At 42.5% G+C, this 21,063-nt stretch overlaps 1 protein-coding gene across 7 annotated transcripts in view; it reads left to right on the top strand.

The window, feature by feature from the left end:
- The window catches only part of LOC309844800 (contactin-associated protein-like 3), a 173,906-nt gene extending 153,234 nt beyond the window's left edge, over positions 1–20,672 (top strand). For 3 of the 7 annotated variants that reach the window (XM_082692040.1, XM_082692038.1, XM_082692042.1), the window contains 5 exons: positions 894–1,027; positions 1,829–1,916; positions 13,239–13,469; positions 13,703–13,774; positions 16,685–19,953. In XM_082692040.1, coding sequence (XP_082548166.1) covers positions 894–1,027; positions 1,829–1,916; positions 13,239–13,469; positions 13,703–13,774; positions 16,685–16,878 — 719 coding nt within the window. In that variant the 3' untranslated portion in view covers positions 16,879–19,953. Of the gene's footprint in view, positions 1–893; positions 1,028–1,828; positions 1,917–13,238; positions 13,470–13,702; positions 13,775–16,684; positions 19,954–20,526 lie in introns of those variants that run through there. The other 4 variants (XM_082692041.1, XM_082692039.1, XM_082692044.1 and 1 more) reach the window with 4 other exon arrangements.
- Positions 20,673–21,063: the final 391 nt, after the last annotated feature.

The following is a 21,063-nucleotide window of genomic DNA, read 5'->3' as shown; positions in this document are numbered from 1 at the left end:
ATGGAAAATATGTCCTCCTCCTTCTCAGCAAAGTAAAGAAGTATATTAAACTATCTAAAATCCACTATTCCTACACATCACATGCACAGGATTGATCTTTACTCATCGGTGGCTGGGAAGCCATTCATGGCAATATCTACATATGAAGAAAAGTGGGATGAGAGGTACCCAACTCATGGCCACCAAGTCTTTCCAAGACTGTTGCAAATGGAGCATTAGCCCAAGCTGTAACCTCGCTTCACAGAGCGGAAGGACAGAGACTTACTTTCTGGAAGATCTGCTCCAGGCAGTACGGGGTTATGGGGCAGTGGGCATCCCTGTGAAGGACATCAGGAGATTTAGATGTCATAGCAAATCATTGGTCTTTATTCTGTTTCTTAATTATGGCAGAAACATTAGAAAAAAAATTCTAGTTGTGCAAAAAAAAAAAAATTCATTATGCAAATGCCAGCAATACATTAAAATGCATTAAAATAAGTCACATTAAAAGAAGTGATGCTTATAGAAACTGAATGTTAATGCAATATTACTTGAGGTTTTACCATTAAATGCTATGAATCCCACATGAATAATTAACTTTGATCCTAACTCCGAGTTCCCATATGCTTAACTTAGAATTTTTTTCCTTTTGTTAAGGAAAATGGAAGAACTTGGGAAAAGACCATTTGGGCTTGACTTTTAAAATAGTGTAATCAGATTCCAAATTCAGCCCTGGAATAGCACATAAATGATCCCTCTTCCAGGAATAGGGACACTCAGTGTCCTTAAGCAAATGCTCAATAAAGTCAAATTATAGGAAATAAACAAAAACAAAGTGTGCTTTAGAACCTGTATTGGTGGTTTTTATAAAATTCCATTTTAGTTAAAAATTTCATTTTTTTTATCTTGTTTAGGAAGTTTGCAGATCCGATATAAGCTGGACAGGCACCAAGAACCTGATGTTTTTAACTTTGGTTTTAAAAATTTCGCTGATGGGCAGCTTCACCAGGTGACAATTCACAGAGAAGCGGCGGTGGTCTTTGTGGAGGTAAGGGGTAGATTCACAGCAGCAAGAGTAACCAAGCTTGTGGCATTCAGTGTATGACCTCCAGCAAGGCTTTGAGAATAAATCCTAGTAAAAGAGATGCACGTTCATCAGTCTTCCCAGAAAGTCCTGGGTACAGAAAACGTAGTCAAAGTGTTTTCTTTAGCAGTGTCGTTTGTTTGTTTAGCAAGAGGCTGAAAGGGTTCCTGTTAATATCTGACCACAAAAATGCCAAGGTGTCCTCCTCCATAGGGGAATGTTGCCCAGTTTCTCCCAGCAATTACTGGAGATGTTCTAACGAGAATAAGAGCCTACTTCCATCTGACTACAAAAGAGCAAAGGTGGCAGAAATGTAAACACAAGGGGAAAAGCAAGATTTTGCTGAAAGCGGGAATACATTTTTTAAGAGCCTCCATGTTTCAATTATTCATTGTCACTGGGTTTTGAAGAATAACCTTTATATATTGACTCTGTGCTAGTAATACGTTTTGTGGCTTGTGTTACTGATTTCTGTTTGAAATAAGCAAAAGCTTTAAGGTTTGAAATAGCTTATTGCATTTCTTTGTGGATCATACCAATTACGGATCCCTAAACCATGAAGACAAATAAAGGGGAAAGAATAGGCAATGGGGTGGTGTGAAATCCGAGGTATTAAAAAAATTGCTATGAAACCGTTTCATCTTTGGGACAGCCAAACCTATGGCTCGTTTTTACCGTTTTCCTTGGTCTCCCTCAGACCCCCATTCTCTTATCACCAAAATTACTCGCCATTTTGATGTTTGCTTCTTGTGGAATATTTAATAGGTTGACCAGAGTGCAAGGAGCCAAGTCGTCCTGTCATCAGGGACAGAATTCAATGCTGTCAAATCCCTTATGTTGGGGACAATTTTAGGTAAGTCTCAGAAAGAGCATCGTCCCCCCACCCCCAACCCCCGACATGGATCAGAAGTGTCAGGTTGCAAACACGGGAAGGGTTCATGAGGCTGAAAGAAGCTCCTTGTCGTATTCATGGTTTCCCAGCAAGTGACAATCAAGGTAGAAGCAGCCCTTTTGTCTGAGTGTGCCTGTAATCACCAGTGAGGGCTGTCTGCTAGGTGAGCCACAGTGACCCCTGAGAAGTGTCTCCACAGGTGCTTACTCGCTTGGCAATCAAACAGAATGAAACTTGGTATTTTTATAACAATTGAGGAAAGGCAAAATCAAAGCAGGTGTCATGTTCACAAATTGTATATTAATCGGCGGTCAAATGCAGAAATCACCCAACAGTAAATAGAGATTTATATTTACGAGAAGAAGGGACTTTCATTTTCTTTGAGCAAGTGAGTACGTGTTGGGTGGTAGGCTGGGCCCTGCTCTGAAATGTGTTCAGTGCTCCCAGCTACCCTTGGAAGGTCAGGTTCTGAAGACCCCCTTTTTAGGGCTGTGGGTTATTCTCCATAAAAGTAGCAGAGTAAAAGCATACCAGACTGCTTAAGCATCAAATTATTTATGCCTTTGTTTTCCCTCTTGTCACCAAGAGTTAAATTGAAATAAAAATAAAGTTTGGAAGGTATTTTTTTCTTTTGATTGTTTATATTGTAAACTGTATGTGCTCTTGATATTTAAAGCTATTTGGGAGAAATCCTCTTGTGGTCTTGGGTAGAGTTCCTGCTCTGGTACGTGATACTCATCTGGCTGTGTTTAGTCCGAGATAATTCATGGACTCTTTACTACCTTTTCAACCATTTGTACCTTGATTCTTTGATCATTTCTTCCATCCTTGACAAAACATCCTACAGATGCTGGAGATTTAGAGACAGCCCACAAGCACATGTTCAAAATAGGGTGAGAAGCACAGTAACTATTAAAACAGTGACATTTTTCTAAAAGATGATGGACAATAAAATTATGAGTTCTTGAAATGCAGATGCATATCGTTTAGATGGTAGAGGGGACGGGAAGCTTTGTGTTGGTCCTGGGAGTTACAGGTTCAGGTTAAGCCAGTGAAGCAGGGTCTCGGGGTTCTTTGCTGTGAAAACATAGTCTTGGCATCATGTAATGGACACCAACTTTGGGCCAAAGTGGTCCTGCTTTCTAACTGTGCTTTAGGTGGATAAAGAGTCAGGCCCCATGGTGTGTTGGCAGAAAGGCTTTGCTGTGGCTCGCTGTTCCTGCCCCCTCCGCACATGCAGAGTGGGTCTCCAGCAGCTGCTGCAGAAATGCAGACGAGCACAGTTGTTCCCCTAGAGCGCTGGGAGAAGTCTATAGCTCATCCAGCCAATGGGAGAGGGAGTGGAACAGCTCAGTCTCTAATGTATGACTTCAGGTGTGTTTTCTAGGCATTTCTGGACATCCATGTTTTTGTGATATGAGTAGATTTTTAAAATTCTTTTTAAAAAAGTTTTTATTTAAATTCTAGTTGGCTGACATACAGTGTAATATTAATTTCAGGTATAGAATTTAGTGATTCATCAGTTAGATACAACACCCAGTAAGTTTTTTTTTTTTTTTTTTAATTCTACTTAGAACAGTAGCAAAAAAAAAAAAGTTGAGGAGGTTTGTCTGAGTGGCTCAGTCATTAACCATCAGCCTTCGGCTCAGGTCATGATCCCAAGGTCCTGGGATCGAGCCCCGCATTGGACTCTCGGCTCAGTGGGAAGCTGGTTTCTCCCTTTCCTACTCCCCCTGCTTGTGTTCTGTCTCCCACTGTTTCTCTGTCAAATAAATTTAAAAACCAAAACCAAAACCAAACCAAACCAAATCAAACAAAAACAGTGACATAGTATAGAAAAACCACAAGAACTGGGAAAACAATGGAAAGAGATAAGGTTCTTCTCTGGCTTTGACCCATGAAAATAACAGTATACAATTAGCGGGAAGAGGTTTTGAAGTTCCTAAAAAGTCAGAGCCTTTTTGAGTTTCACAGGACAGTGGGATGGAGCCCCATCCTTGGCTGTCAGCTGAATAGTGTAAATTTTCATACAATCCAAATGGAAAAGAATTTTTAATATCCAAGTGGAAAAGAATTTACTCCCTTTTTATGTGCTGTTGAGCTCCACTCTCTGGCCTGACAGTTATCATTCATGGCTTGAACAGAGTGAGGAGTAGATCATCTTAGGGGTGTGCAAGCCTCAGAGCTCAGCTTGCTTACATGCAGGTGTGGTCTGTGAGTGCAGGGATGTCCTGGCCTGCCCCCAGCAGAATCATCCCTCTTTTGTTGCTGGAGCAGGTGTCTGTGGCCACTCTTCCCAGCCAGGAGGACAGATCGGATCAAGGAACAAAAGGAACACACTGCACACAAGTGCCTGCCCTCAGTGACTCTGGCTCTGACAGGAAAGATGAGGCAGGTTCAGAGGTGACTGTGGCACCAGGTAGGAAGTTGCCAACATAAGTGTGAAATTGACAAACATTTTTAAAGACAATTTAGCTTTGGATGTATTATCTGTAAAATGATAGGTCATGGATTATGGAAACTGATTTAATAACTAAACTGCCTTATTTAAAGGGAATTAATTTAATAAAAAGGAGAATAATACATTTTATCATATACATTTTTATATTCCTGCAAGTTCATATGCAGAGAGCAGTAGCACGGAATCAAAGATGTTAATGTTTCTATTCAAGAATGGTCTAGTCAGAAAGCATCTCTCTCAGGCTGTAGAAATTAAAGTCGAAATTCAGCAATGAAGTTTATTGCCTGAAGCAACTGAGTCTAATAAAATTATAAATATTCATCTCATCTGTACCTAGAGGTACACATCTTGATCAAAGGCTAATAAAACTTTTCCTGTTTTGCGTAACTTTATTTCAGGATAACTTCTACTTAGCAGTTAGTAACTATGAGAAGATGACTATTTTGTGTTCAGATTTGGGAAATAGAAGCTGAGCTTCCTTTCGTAAACTTGCAGTAAAATAGACCAACAGACTGGCTAGTGAAGACCGTTCATTTTCCAAAGAGCTATGGCAGGCTGTCCTCCGCTTATTTTTGGTGAGCTCCCTTGACTCAACAACCTGTCCATTCAGTAAAAAAGCTCTGAGGGTTCCTGATGTGCACTTGTACTTCCCTGGGCATTTTGAATCCTAGAAACAAGACATATTGTACCTGCCCTCAAAGCGCTGTCAGGACAATAGGGAACATGAAGAATAAAGGAGTGTTCATGATGGATCTCCTTTATCATCATTATTATTTACCCTAATACGCACTGGGAGGAGCAGTTCAGGGTCATCTTCTAGATTAACAGGCTGCTCTTGCTCTTCCCACTCTTCAGTAGTCTTATTAACGACGACTACTCAGGTCAAGTGCTCCCGGTTACTATAAAATAATTTTAGTAAAATCCTAGTTTAAGTGAAGATTGTTAGGCTTCTAATTTTCTGTCCAGTCTTGACTCAGATGTGGCCTGTAACCCTGAAGTATGAGAGCTTTAAAATACAACAACCCAGTAAGGTGTCCTGGCATTTTCACTAGGTTTTATTTCTCTTAAGACTTTTGTGTAAATGGTATTCTGTGGATTTTGTCTTTTGTGCATTAAAAAGCAGCAACAGCAAATATCCCCAAAATACCAAAACAAAAATCTGTTTTGAAGGGTGCAAGGTAAAGATGTGCCTTTCTCTTTCCTCCTGGGAAAGAGTACAATATGTTGAAGGTAGTTCAAGTCAGTACTGTCATGCAGATACACCTTAGTGGGGAAAAGAAACCCACTGAAGGATCTTGTGTTGAAATGGAACTCCATATCTCATTTGGGAGGAAAGTCATAGGGTGGAAGACATCAAAAGTTTATATAATTTCAGCAATATGAATACAAATGCAAAGATCCTAAACAAAATACTACCAAATCTAATCCAGTAACATAAACAAATTTTTATACACTACCAGATAAGATTTATCCTAGGAATTTAAGGTTGGGTCAGCAGATAAAAACAATCAACGTAAAACAGCATATTAATAGAATAAAGGACAAAAACCACATGGTTGCCTCAATAGACACAGAAAAAGCATTTGAAAAAAATCCACTGTGCTTTCATAAAAAAATAAAACCAAAAAACAAAGTAGAAATAGAAAGAAACCTCCTCGCATGAAAAAAGACAGCTACAAAAACTCCATGCCTGACATCACACTTAATGGAAAATAATGGAAATCTTTCCCTAAGATCAGGAATAAGATAAGGATGTCTACTCTCACCACCTTCCTTCAGGATTGTAGTACAGGTTTGAGTGAGGGCTACAAGGTAAGAAACAGAGTAAAAAGTATCCAGAATAAAAAGGAAGAAGTAAAACTATCTCTATTTGTAGAGAATGTGATCTTGTAAGGAATCCATGAAAAAAGCCAATGGAGATAGTACACAGTTGGAGCAAGGATATAAGATCAACATACAGAAATTTATTGTATTTTTATATTAGCAATGAATAATACAAAAATGAAATGAAGACCAAAATGTAAATCCCACTTAAAGTAGCATCAGAAAGAATAAAATACCTTGGAATAACTTGAACAGAAGAGGTGTGAGACACATATGCTGGAAACTATGAAGCACTGCTGGAAGGAATTTGGAAGATTCACACAAATGGAAAGACATCCATGTTCATGGACCAGAAGTGTTAACGTTGCTAAGATGGTGGTGCTCCCCAAATTGATCTACAGGTTCAATCCGATTCTGATCCAAGTCCAAGTGGCAAGTTGATCCCAAATGCATATGGAAATGCGAGGGACTGCAATTAGCTGAAATGATCTTGAAAAGAAGAGTGAAGCTAGAGTTCTTGCCCAGATTTTAAGACTTGGTACAAAGCCATGGTGTCAGAACTGTGTGCTGTTGGCATGAGGACAAACATATTGACCAACAGAGTAGATTGAGAGTTGAGAAGTCAAACTATTTATCATCAGTTGACATTAGACATGGTTGCCATGCCCATCCAGTGGAGGAAGACTAGTGTCTTAAACAGATGAGACAGAACCAACAGGTTAAAAAAGTGACGTTGACCCTACCTCACACCATCTAGAAAAATTAACTTGAAATGAATGATACTCCTCCATGTAGGAGCTGCACTTATAACACTTAGACCAAACTATGGTTGTGCATTTTTGTGACCTTGGCTTAGGCACTGGTTTCTTAGAGAAGGCTTCTCAAAAGCCTTGGGTTAGATCATCGTTTATTGAAAGCACAAGCAGAAAGAAGAAAATAGATAAGTCAGACTTCCTCAAAATTAGAACCTTAGTAATTCAAAAGATACTACTAAAGAAGTAAAAAGGCAATCCACAAAATGAGGATAAACATTCACAAGTCGGGCATCTCATAAGAAAATTTTTTTGACAAATAACATTTTATTTATTTATTTTTTATTTCTTTTCAGTGTACCAGAATTCATTGTTTATGCACCACACCCAGTGCTCCATGCAATATATGCCCTCCCTAATACCCACCACCAGCTGACCCAACCTCCCACCCCCAACCCTCCAAAACCCTCAGTTTGTTTTTCAGAGTCCACAGTCTCTCCTGGTTCATCTCCGCCTCTGAATTCCCCCAACTCCCTTCTCTCCATCTCCCCAAGTCCTCTGTGTTATTCCTTATGCTCCACAAATAGGTGAAACCATATGATAATTGACTCTCTCTGCTTGACTTATTTCACTCAGCATAATCTCTTCCAGTCCCATCCATGTTGCTACAAAAGTTGGGTATTCCTCCTTTCTGATGGAGGCATAATACTCCATTGTGTAGATGGACCACATCTTCCTTATCCATTTGTCCATTGAAGGGCATCTTGGTTCTTTCCACAGTTTGGCGACCGTGGCCATTGCTGCTATAAACATTGGGGTACAGATAGCCCTTCTTTTCACTCCATCTATATCTTTGGGGTAAATACCCAGTAGTGCAATTGCAGGGTCATAGGGAAGCTCTATTTTTAATTTATTAAGGAATCTCCACACTGTTTTCCAAAGTGACTGCACCAACTTGCATTCCCACCAACAGTGTAAGAGGGTTCCCCTTTCTCCACATCCTCTCCAACACACGGTGTTTACTGTCTTGTTAATTTTGGCCATTCTAACTGGTGTAAGGTGGTATCTCCATGTGGTTTTGATTTGAATCTCCCTGATAGCTAATGATGATGAACATTTTTTCATATGTCTGTTAGCCTTTTGTATGTTTTCTTTGGAGAAGTGTCCTTATCTTCTGCTCATTTTTTGACATGATTATCTGTTCTGTGTGTGTTGAGTTTGAGGAGTTCTTCATAGATCTTGGATATCAACCTTTTGTCTGTACTGTCATTTGCATATATCTTCTCCCATTCCATGTGTTGTCTCTTTGTTTTGTTGACTATTTCCTTTGCTGTGCAGAAGTTTTGATCTTGATGAAGTCCCATAAATTCATTTTCGGTTTTGTTTCCTTTGCCTTTGGAGACATATTTTGAAAGAAGTTGCTGTGGCTGATATCGAAGAGGTTACTGCCTATGTTCTCCTCTAGGATTCTGATGGATTCCTGTGTCACAGATCTTTTATCCATTTCAAGTTTATCTTTGTGTATGGTGTAGGAGAATAGTTGAGTTTCATTTTTCTACATATAGCTGTCCAATTGTCCTAGCACCATTTATTGAAGAGACTGTATTTTTTCCACTGTATATTTTTTCCTGCTTTGTCGAAGATTTTTTGACCATAAAGGTTAGAGTCCATCTCTGGGCTCTCTACTCTGCTCCACTAATCTTTGTGCCTGTTTTTATGCCAGTGCCATGCTGTCTTGGTGATCACAGCTTTGTAGTAAACCTTGAAATCAGGCAACATTATGCCCCCAGTTTTGTTTTTCTTTTTCAACATTTCCTTAACAGTTCAGGGTCCCTTCTGATTCCATATAAATTTTAGGATTGTTTGCTCTACCTTCACAAGAAATTTTGTTCAGAGTATATACAGAGCTTTCACAACCAAACAAAAAGACAAATGACCCAATTTAAAAATGGGCAGAAGATCTGGTTAAAGGCTGAAATCAAAGACATGAAGAAGATTTACCAAAGACCAATATGAAAAGACACTCAAGATCATTAGCCGGCAAGGGAATGCAAATCTAAACCACAAGATATCACTAAAAAACCGTAGCAAGTGGAGGAGGTAGAGAAATTTGAGTGCTTGTGCATTGGTGATAGAAATGTAAAATGTGTGGCCACTGTGGAAAAAACAATTTGGCAGTTTATCTGGAAGTTGAACACGGAGTTACCATATGACCACTCCTAGGTATATACCCAAGACAACTGAAAACATATGTCCAGACATGAAAGGTATGCGCAAATCCCCATAGCTGTGTTCTCCACTAATAACCCAACGTGGGAATAACCCCAGTGGCTATCAACTAAGTGATACAGTGTTACGCTTTGTGCCAGTGTTTCACTGTATGCCACAAACAAAAGTGAAATATTGGCCATAAAATGTAATGAAGTAGCAACACAGGCTACAAATGGGTGAAAACATGATACTAAATAAATGAGGATAAATACTGACTTATTTATGACTTATGAGGATAAATGAGGATAAATATTGAGTTATTTATGACTTATGTATGACTTATTTTGTATGAAATGTCATTACATGAAGAGTCTGTATTATGTACTAAGGACTAGTGCTTCAGGAAGTGCCTACTGGCATTGCTTGCTCTGGGCACATCAGGCACCAGATTACCCCTGATTTCTTCTCTGGTGTTAGCTGCAAGCGCTGGGAGAGCCTGGTGCTTGGTGAGCATGTGTTTTGGGGAGGAAGGAATAATTCATCACTTCTTTCTCACTCTGAAAATCAGGGCCCCTTGGCTCTGAATTGTTGGAAAGATGGACTGGAAAAGTCTGTCTTCTACTCATTTTCTAATTATGTCATTTATCTAGAATTAAAAAAAAAAATGGTTTGACTTCCAGAGGGAAGGTCAGCATTGCTAAGCATGGTTATACCTATCCTCAGTGCCCCTTGTGGAGCAGGGGGTGGGCTGGATGGTTGGGCCATGTTCCTTCTGCTGTGGTAAGGGAGAGAGACTTCTTCCTACATTCTGTTTGGGACCAGATCATGAGCCTGCAGGTCTGCTGCCGGGTATGGGGCAGAAAAAATGCAACCTCTAGCTTGCCAGGACCCCCATACTGTCTAAGATTCTCAGCCACAGATTTCTCACTAGCGGACCCATAAATCAATGGCTAAAAAGATGATGTCTCCCCTAAGAAGATGGGGAGGAGGACTGAAGACAACAACTACAATTCCCACATCAAAATGGAGCCATTAAAGAAGACAGAACACAACTGCGATGAGACTTGGCACTCAAAGACACTTGAAAAAGTCACACACCAACTCTGGGGGTTAAAGCAAATACAGGTTTTCACAATTTCACAGGGTTATCTGAAGGAGAGAATCATCATTGGTTCTCATTAGACAGTGATCTGGAACATTACAGAGATGGGCTATCTCAAACCGCAGAGAAAAAAAAAAAAGATTAAGAGAGAGAAATTAGAAGGGGAAATAAGAAAAAACCTAATGGGAATAATTAGAGGTCCAGAAACTGAACTGGAAGTAAAGACATTAATTATGCATGAAAAAAAAATTCTCTGAGCTAAAGGAAAACTGGAGTTGCAGATTGAAAGAACGCATCAATTCCGACAAGAAAAGACATGCAACTGGGAACATTTCTGAATTGCAAAACCCACAGAGAAAAATCCTCCAGACTTTCCAGACAGAAGTTACTACAATGAAAAAATAATGATTGTGGCATCAGCATCTAATGTCTCATTTGTTACAGCAGGATAAAAAGAAGATGTGGATTATCATTAGTATGGCTGAGAAATAAGCCACAATGCAAGCATCTAATATATAATGTATTTGACAAGGTTAAAAAAAAGATATTTTGGGTAACAAGGAAGGATGGAGATTAAATATGGACTGTGCCTCCCATCTGAGGAAAATACTAGAGAATTATTCTAGTCAAAGAACGAATCACAAGTATGACCTCACGATGGAAAATATGAAGGCAGCAGGCAGCAGTGAGCAGTAAACTTGCATGCCTCTGGGTACTCTGTACGCATACAAAGTCATGGCTACAGCTGTGGGGTTAATAACAGGGTATGGGCGCACATGAGCCCACCCACACATGCCCATACCAACAATCCACAAGTACGTATAAATGTCAAGTACAAGTTCTTGACTGAAATACTGTGTTCTACCAGCGTTCCGTTCTTGAATTATAGCACTGCCTATAGACATTTTTAAATTTATCTTTAAAATTAATTTCACAAAGTTAGTCCAATTAATTAGTAAGATACATGTCTGCCCAGGATTGATTCTGTGACCCTAGCCTGGTAGCGCTCATGTCAGACTTTGACCAGGAAAGCGAGTGTTGTCTGGTTCCTCTTTTTGATCAGTGGCTGGGACTTTCAATTGGTCTATGGTGTTTTGTTTTTGATTTTAGTATTTTAGCGTTGTGGCAGTCCTATGTTACTATCACAGAGTTTTCTGTTTTAGTTCTTCTTGACATTCTCTTAAGTATATTCAAGCAAGGATGCCTTTCTTTATGGAATATATATTGTCTGAATGCAAAAAAAAATGTGATCTTTAAAGAACTCTGTTTTTAATTTTTTTTTTTTTATTTGAGGGAGAGAGGAGCGCAGAAGGGCTGTGGGTGGGGGGAGGTCAGTTGGAGAGGGAAGAGCAGACTCCCCGCAGAGCAGGGAGCAGGAAGGAGCTCAATCCCAGGACCCCTAGGTCATGACCTGAGTCAAAGGCTGACCCTTAACCAACGGAGCCACCCAGGTGCCCCAGAAGAGCTCTTCAATCTAAAACGATCATTCAACTGAGTTGTCTCTAGCTGGCTTACTTCACTGTGAGGATCTACCTGGAATTCATCATACATAAGCCACCTTGATGCCTCATATGACCAGCCCAGCCAAAAGAGCTGTGTGTTTCAGAGAGTTCTTTATGAGGACTGTAGCAATGTAAACATGCCCCTGGTTTTAGTTGCTTTTAGAGGTCTTTTACATAGCATTTAGAGCACCCCTCAAATCTCCAAGGAAGCAAACACTACCCCTAAGAGTTTATACACAACATCAAGAGGGACGGATCACAGCTGAGATCCTCAGGGTGAACTTTAAGACCTGCTGTCGTGCTAACCAAAAAAGACTTGTAGAGTGGCGCATCTCTTCTGCGGAAGGTATAGCATTCATTCTAAAAATAGTGTAAGGATCCCCATTTGCTCCTCCCTTAATGTGAGCAATTACCAATATGTCCAAAAGCCACTGGCAGGATAAAGAGAGAATATCCTGTTGAAAAGGGGGTTCCCGTGACCAGCCTGGATCCAGGTCGCCCCACGTGAGAGACGTTCAGACATTTCTGAAGTCTAATGTGAACTGGCTTCCAGCGGGAATAAAATGACCCCATACGGTGGCCGGCCTGCGGAAAGCACCGGGTGAATTCTTGGTTGTTGTGTATGGTTGGTAAGAGAAGGTGTCAGCTGGCCAGTGGACACACTGAAGCAGGGAGGGAGTCAGACGCAGATGCCGCAGGTCCCCACACTGAGACTGCTTCCCTTCGCATCCATGAAACGTCCGAAGCCTGCACGTAACTGTGCCCGGTCAGATTTGGGGCTCACTGAGCAAGTGCATTGCAGGGGCTAATCGTCCTCGAGGTGAAGGGATTGGTGCTCTGCTCTCGTGGGTTCGTTGAGGCCCTTCTCCTGCTAACCACCTTTGGTCAGATCCGAGCCAGGCCAGGGGCTAGGACGGGGAGCCAGCCCAGATTTACGGGAAGGGGACAGAGCCCACCGCTGTGACGGGGGAAAGGCCGCGGGAGGTGGGGTTCCCCATTGGCAGCTGCAGCTAGGGCGGGGCCTCTGTGGGGCTGAGAAGGGGGCCAGAGTCAAATGTAAATGGGGAGGTTTAGAACGCCTCAGAGCACGTTGTCCCGCGCGGGTGACATTTCACTGTGCCACCTCCATTACCAGCCACAGACCCTGTTACAAAATACTGCCGTGATCTCTGTAACGTGATCTCTGCAACGGCAGAGAGTGGAATCCTTTGTTGGGCGGGACTGCACCCGGGGTCCGCTTTGGCCTGCCCACAGGCAGAGCTGGCGCCCGCGGGTCACTAGCGGGGGCCGCAGGGACAGTCCTGCCTGTCTTGCCCTACAGAAGGAAGGGCCAAGGGTTCGGAGGGAGGGTCGGTTGGTGGCAGCCCTGCAGACGCAGGCCAGGCCTGCGCCCTCCGCACCCTAACGCGTGCCCCGCTTGTCTGCCCGCAGAACCCCCCGGCGCGGACCCGGACACGCTGCGGGCCGGCTTGCGCGGCTTCACCGGCTGCCTGTCGGCTGTGCGCTTCGGCCCCGCTGCTCCGCTCAAGGCTGCGCTGCGCCCCGGCGGCCCCGTAGCGGTCACAGTCCGCGGACACGTGGCCGCCGCGTCCAGCTGCGGGGAGTCCGCGGGGCGGGGAGCCCCGGCGCGGGAGGCCACCCGCCCGCTCGCAGGTGGCGCAGGTGCGTGCCCCTCAGACCGCGGTCACGCTTGCCGCCCGCGGTCCTCCACCTGGTCTGCACCTGGTGGGGTGCAGGGCTTCCCAGGCCCTAGGTGGGGTCGCCTGGCCCAGCTCTGGTCTGGATTTCCTGCTCCTTCCCGCCCGCGCAGGGCTCTGCTCTCCTGTCGGACGTTTGCGAATGTAACCAAAGTCCTCTTCGCTCTGCCTCTGTCATTCTCCCTTTCTCTGCTGTAGGTGGTTCTGGACCGACAGACGGGGGAGAGCCCTTAGTTAGCACTGACAGAAGTGGCCCTGCTGTCATCGGAGGTAACAGGGCTGTGAACAACCTGGTCCTTGCGCTGCTGTCACTGCGGTCATAAGCCCGTGTCCGGGAGTCCGAGCTGAGGGGCGAGGTCAATGGCAGGACACCCCTTTGCGGGCGTTCTTCACGGGCTTGCCCCCATGTAGGCCTCTGCAGGGGCTCAGGGGGGCTGAGTGGAGGGAACCCATGGTAGGACCGAGACACTCTTTAAAGGATAGTTGCTGAACTACAGAGTAATAAGGTTTCTCATTTGAAAATACCCATTCATATATCTCAGGAGATCATATATACACATGTACGTATATGACATATTCACCTTTACTTCTTTGATCCAAAATAGCCACAACCTCTCAGTCCATTCGCCCAAAACTAAAAGTAAAACATTAAGTGAGTTTAGAACGACCTAAACTAGGCAAATTGTCATTTTCATAAACATAAAGATAGAAAACCTAAAGAGTTTTCTAAACATAAATATACAGAACTGTTTCCTGGTGTCAGTCTTATCTTAGATTTATATATATTTATTTGTATTTTTAAATGTAACTATTCACATATATTTGTATTATATATACACGCTCAGTGTCACATGTGTTCTATACATGTGACGGTAAAACTGGATATAACACAGCTCTTTAAAGCAAAGTCCTATAGATAAACCATACATGTATTTACATAAATATTCACATATAAGTATATTGATATTTTCTATGTACTTACATATCTTTGAAGAGGTACAGGTAGTTCCATCTTAAATATCTCCCACTGTATTCTCTGAAACAGAATTTATTTAGGCCTGCTTTAATCCGTATGATTCAGGGAATTCTTACATTTATTTACTTAGACGACTGGAATGTGCCCGTTGCAGACTCTGCAGGCTAGGAGGGAGCGAGCTGCTCTCCGTTCCAAGGCTATTCCAGATAAGGGAGGTCGTCCCCAAGCTGTGGCATGCAAGTGGGTGTCTGCTTCTCAAGCAGACCAGACTGCATCTGCCCATTGGGTTTCTGTTCATCAAGATGCCAGTTTTCTCCAGACTATTAGGAAGGTACTCAGACATTTTCACATGCTGACCAAATCTGTGTAAGAATGTGAACTTGCCCATTCCTATCTTAACCACTTCTGTTTTTCTAATGAATGAGGCACATGATCTTCTGATTTCACAACTCCAGGAACAAAGAAACATATGTGTTATTTATAATGTACACCTAAAAGGAATACTTTTGTGTTAAAATACAAATCAAGTCTTAATCCTGAACTGTTCTCATTTATTTTGAATGAGAAAACTTCAGTATAAAGCAAAACTGATTTAAAATAAATGGAATTAAATGTGATTCATATTTTTGAAATAGGAATCAAAGTCCAAAAATGCAAAATGTCACAGTTGGTGCCATGTTTAGCGAGAGCAACGATGGTAGTCAGGTTGGTGCTAGAACAGAAGGCATGGTCTCTGGGGCTTTATCGCCTTTGGTTAAATATCACTGGCAAGTTGTTCAAAGTAAGTAAGTTGCACCTATATTTTTCCCCTGAGAAATCCTGCTTGACTCCTGATAGACTGAGGGAGAATCAGAGCACATGGGTGTGAGGGAGGTAACAGCTCAGGTTACGGCCCCTGCAACTCACGTGGCTCTGCCTTCGACCTGTGCAGGGGCTGTGTGCTGAGTGGTGTGTCCGCTGCCAAGTGTATTGAGCTGCAGTGTAGAATCCTGGGTGGAATCCTCAGCCCTGTGTCTGAATGACCACAGACTGCACCACATGTAAAGTACTTAGTCGGGTTAAAGAACCACCCCAGCAGGTGGATTTCTCCACGTGCTGCCCTCCATCACCTCTCCTCTTGCAAACACCAGGAACAATACAGAAAGGGGAATTAACCTAAATCATGCTCAAACCTCGTACACCAGAGACCAGGGAGTGTTTCTTGCCATGAGATCCATCGTGTTGATGGACAGGCACAGAAGGACACAGATGTGTAGATGGATGGAGAGGTAGACAGACCTAAGTGCTTGTCACAAACACATTCACACTGGGATTGCTGAAAGGAAGGTTATGGAAGGCATCGGATGCATTAGTCACAACATCTCAGTCTCTTCAGAGAGCAGATGAAGACAGAGGTTGCTCTAGGACCCTACCAAGTCTCACAGAACAAACAAGCTAGTACTCAGTTACATACACAATAACATCCTGGGTGTTTGAGGGCAACGGTGACAGTGACTGGATAATCAAGTGGTCTGATCACTGTTACTGAGTTCCTGTCCCTGACACTAAAATTGGATACAATGTAGCTCTTCAAAGCAAAGTCCTATAACAAAACTTAAGAGTAATTAAAGCTGCAACTGTTTGTTGTCAGGTGAGGTGCAGGTTGTAGTGAACGTGATGACTGTTCTACTTGTTGCTATTTAAGAACCTTTCCAGAGGTTCTGAGCATCTGCACTTGAAGGGGATCACGCACAAGACATGGCCCCCAGAAGCAGAGATCACGTAAGACTCTTCTAGCCTCATAGAAGGAACTGGTGTACTCACCACAGAACTGTAAATCAGCAGAACGTCAGCAGCAAATCTTCTTAATGTACTTGTACATAAGCATTTAATTATTCCATGGCAAGTCTATACACTTTTAAAATAATGAAAACGTGCTCACTTGTTAGCATGAAGTGGGGCCATGACCTAGAGGCCATGCTGTGGTTCTGAATTTTAACAGGCAGGCACCAAGTGAAAGCCAGGCCAGTAGATCTTTAACCTAAAGATGTAAAACTGCTATATCCAAAGAGCGTGTGGACTTAGAAGTAAACGCAGTGTTCCAGTAAGCCAGTGCCCACTTTCCTGACTATGCGCGTGTGATGTATTTGAGCTTATTATCAGCTATGTGAGTCCTGCTTGTTACAAGTCTGTGTTCTGACTGCGCCTCCTCCTTCTCTCACCAGGTGTGATAGCAGTGGTGGTATTTGTCTTGCTCTGTCTCACCACCATAGCTGCACGCATTTATCAGCAGAGGTGGTTGTACCAAAAAAACGAGTCAACTGTTCCCCCAGCTGGAGACAGCGCTGAGACGGCTCTGAAGAGTGAGCTCAATGTGCAAAGCTCAGTCAGTGAGAGCCAGAGAGAGTACTTCTTTTGAAGGGCATCGGCGGTTCACTTCAGGCTCTGGTGATGGGACTTTCTCGCTAAGCAAGGGGCTCCCAGCGGACGAAGCCCCCCCCCCCCCCGCACCCACCAGACAGGTGGCAATCCTGCAGTGCCATCAGCTTGCTCGAGTGCGGTCCTGGGAGGCTCTGCTCTGTGCTGCTTCATGACCTGTGTGTGTAGAAGGACTCAGCTGTGTCCATTAACCCCTGTGCTGCGGTGTTTGATGGTCTGGCCACATTGTCGAAAATTCACACGTGGTTTGCATAATGACTTTGGGTTTGAAGTGAGAACAAGGATGAGCTGTGGTCCTACTCTCTTAAAAATGAGACCTGGAAGTTTATAAAAGTCAAAGTTGGACTCTAGTGTTGTGTGATGTATGGAAATCTGTGTTTTGCCTCCTTTATCAATCACCTGCAGATGCTTCTAAGCCGGGAAGTGCTTCTTTGATGGTCTTGGAGTGCGTTTCTATCTCCGTGTGAACTAGAGCCCACAGGCCAAAAGTGCACTAGCAACCAAGAAAAGAACACTTCTTTTTTTTTTTTTTTTTGCCAATTGTTTTTATTATCTGTCTCTTTTTAGTCAGTTTGCATACATTTTTAGTGATGAAATGAATAATGAATTTCAGCTATGAAATTGTAGTATTCGGTTCATTTAAGGAACAGAAAAATTCATAGGTAGCAAAGCATGTAGAGCATTCTAGTTTGTGCTACTTTGCTTTTTTTTCTTTGTAATTCACCATTTTAATCTTTGTAAATTATGATAAAGATCAGCTGACGATCTCCCCAACATGTGTATTTTCTAACTGAAGTAGTGCCCAGGTATAAACTCTGTCCTTAACACTGCATATGTATCCTTCCTCCCTTTCATCAGAATGAACTTAATCCTAAATTTGTTTCTTTCAAATGTGGGGTGCTAGGGTCAGGATTCTTTGCAGCCTTGTGGTTCTCTTGTTCTGAAGGTTGTCATAACAACTGGATGTCTTGTGACTATCTTTTCATTTACTTGGGGAAAGCCCTGTTTTGAACAAAAGATCTCCATTTCTTTTTTTTTTTTTAATTTATTTTTTATTTATTTTCGGCATAACAGTATTCATTATCTTTTCACCACACCCAGTGCTCCATGCAATCCGTGCCCTCTATAATTCCCACCACCTGGTACCCCAACCTCCCACCCTGCCCCCGCCACTTGAAACCTGTCAGATTGTTTTTCAGAGTCCATAGGCTCTCATGGTTCACCTCCCCTTCCAATTTCCCCCAACTCCCTCCTCCTAATTCCCCATGTCCTCCATGCTATTTGCTCTCCATTTCTTTTATCTAAATTCCGAGCAATTTAGGCAAGCCATCCCCTGAAATACCGTCTCAGTCTATTCACTGTTTGGAATGTCGGGGGAAGGGTGCTGATGCCAGGGGAAGTGCAGGTTGTGGGATCTGGACCCAATCTATCACGCTGGTCAGGATCCAGGATCTCGGGAGTCACAGTCTTCCACCAGAGCGCCCAGAATTCACCAGTTCATTTCATATTCGGGGCACAAAGAATTTGTATTAACCGCAGGAATTGTTCCAGTAACGACTTTTGTGGTAGGGGTCAGAGGATAATTGCACGGAGCTGACCATTTGCACTTACTAGCCATTTCTAAGTGAAATGTGCTAGGTCTTGATAAGCCACCTGCCACGTGCCTGTCAGGAATCACGTTGCTTCCTTTGACCACAACAGGACCACCCAGAACTCCATACACTGAGCCTTGCTATGACCTTTAAGTGTATGCCTATTTTTCTGATTTTTTTTAAACAATAGAAAAAGATATTCTCTGTACTAAGTGTTTTCTCAAAACAAAACAAAACAGGGGTGCCTGGGTGGCTCAGTGGGTTAAGCTGCTGCCTTCGGCTCAGGTCATGATCTCAGGGTCCTGGGATCGAGTCCCGCATTGGGCTTTCTGCTCAGCGGGGAGCCTGCTTCCTCCTCTGTCTGCCTCTCAGTCTACTTGTGATTTCTGTCTGTCAAATAAATAAATAAAATCTTAAAAAACAAAACAAAACAAACCCACAAAAAAACAAAAAAACAAACACCAACCCTTTTTTCTTATGGTTTCATATTAGTTTTCTATGAGGTTTAACAAGTCACCACAATATGTTATCTCATAGTTTCTGTGGATCAGGAGCTGGGCACAGGTTTACCGTGTTTTCTGCAAGGCTGCTTTGAGGCATCACCCAGGACTGTGTCCTCAGCTGGGGAAGTCCTCGGTCTTACAGTTATGGGCAGCATTCCATTCCTTACTGCTGGGAGATTACTGGAAGCCTGCTTCTGCTCGAGACCAGCAAGAGAGAGAGAGAGAGAGAGAAAGAGAGAGAAAGAGACTCTAGAGCAAGTCTGCTAACAAGAGGGAGTTTTATACACTGTAATGTGATGATGGGAGTGACAGCCCATCCCCACTGCCAAATTCAGTTGATTAGAAGCAAGTCCTAGGTCCTGCCCACACTGAAGAGGAGGGGATCACAGAAGGACTCGAACCAGCAGGCTGAGATCATGGGAGTCACGTGAAGGTTAATCTACCACAGTACTATATTGAACTTTCTTTAAGTGAAGAATGAAGGATTTCCAGGGTCTCAATAGGGTAATATATGAAGAACCTACTTTGCTGAAGGATACATACTTTCCCCCACCCCACAAAAGTCTTATGCAGAGTGAAGGATTCAGCACAAAAATGATAGATTCTAGTTAATGCACAGCTGACTGTTAACACCCTGAAATCACTACGACTTTAACAAATGATCATGGTAAGTTCTGGAAATGTTCCTCACTTTGGTAGCTGGCATTTTGCAGATTTATAGATCATGAAATTCACTGTATTCTGCTCTCTTTTTAAAAGAGAAAACAAAATATTTGTACAAAACTGCAGTGACAAATCACCCACTTTCCTGATTTGTAAATTTTACCTGCTTATTTGTTAATGAAATAACCTTTTTGAATTAAATTAGGAAAATATTTTTAAGAGAAATCAAATGCAATTTGAACTATGAAACTATATTGTTTTTCTCCTAAAATATTAAAAATTGTGCAAATGCATATATTCTGTTGTGGTGTGTGTATTATTTTATCTCTGCTCTATATAGAGAGTACTGTGCTCTGTTAATATGATTTGTGAAGGTGTTTAAATTGTCAAACACAAAGTAAAACATAAAGTGCCTAGTATTTACTGATTACTACAACTTAAAGTACCTATGAAAGTAGGTATTTATACCTTTGCCAGAGAACAATAATTTAACATCCAGTAAGTTATTTGTTGAATGTTTACTATGTACTCAAAACAGGTTACACAAGATTTCCTCCTGGAGCTGGGTTTCTAGAGCACTGTAAATGTACAAATCCCAGTTTGCAAATAACATCTTTCTATGAAATAAATGTTCAAAGATAATAATTCCCCAAGATTTATTTCAAAATGGTAAAGGAAAATAGTACATAATTAACACTTACTTTTGGGACTAGAACTTCAGAACCCCTGCTTACTTCATGATGAAGTAAAGCCCCCTTCACTACCACCCAGCATTATGTAACCATAGAGAAAAACATGTTGGGGCATTCTCTGTGTGTAGAATAATCAGCACTTCTGGAATTTTTGTTTGTTTGTTTTCTTTCCTTACAGAACATCTGGTGGATAATTGTTTTCCACGGATTTTTTAAGGGTAAAATATAAAGTTCATGATTCTTGCCCTGAAGGAGGACAAAGGCAATGAATGTGCTTTCCTGTATAGGGTATAAACTGACGGTGACGATGCGACTGGGATGTTGAAATAGTCTTGCCACACCGGGGCTGGGGCGGGGGGCTTGACCATCTTCCCACATGGCGGGGGGGGGGCATGGACCATCTTCCCATGCGGGGGGCCGTGGACCCATAGTGAATGAACACTTTTATAGGGTTGCTTAATCTGTTGTTCGCAGTGCATGTAACTAACATGGTAAGGAGTCTCTCGGTGCTCTCCATGGTCCTGGCGGTCTCCTTCTACACCAGCCTGGCTCGTCAGGCATGGCAACATGGAAGGAAGGATTAGGAAGAGAGTGACAAACATGAAGTGGTCTGCATTCCAAATGAGGAAATGGACTTGGTGTGTATATGTGTCCACGGCTCCCCGGAGACCATGGGCTTGTTTTCAAGCTCTAGGGCATTTGAAGATTCTGTACA

Source organism: Mustela nivalis (genome assembly GCF_964662115.1).
Source record: "Mustela nivalis genome assembly, chromosome: 12".
NCBI classification, from domain to species: domain Eukaryota; kingdom Metazoa; phylum Chordata; class Mammalia; order Carnivora; family Mustelidae; genus Mustela; species Mustela nivalis.
This window is presented reverse-complemented; position numbering and strand designations above follow the sequence as displayed.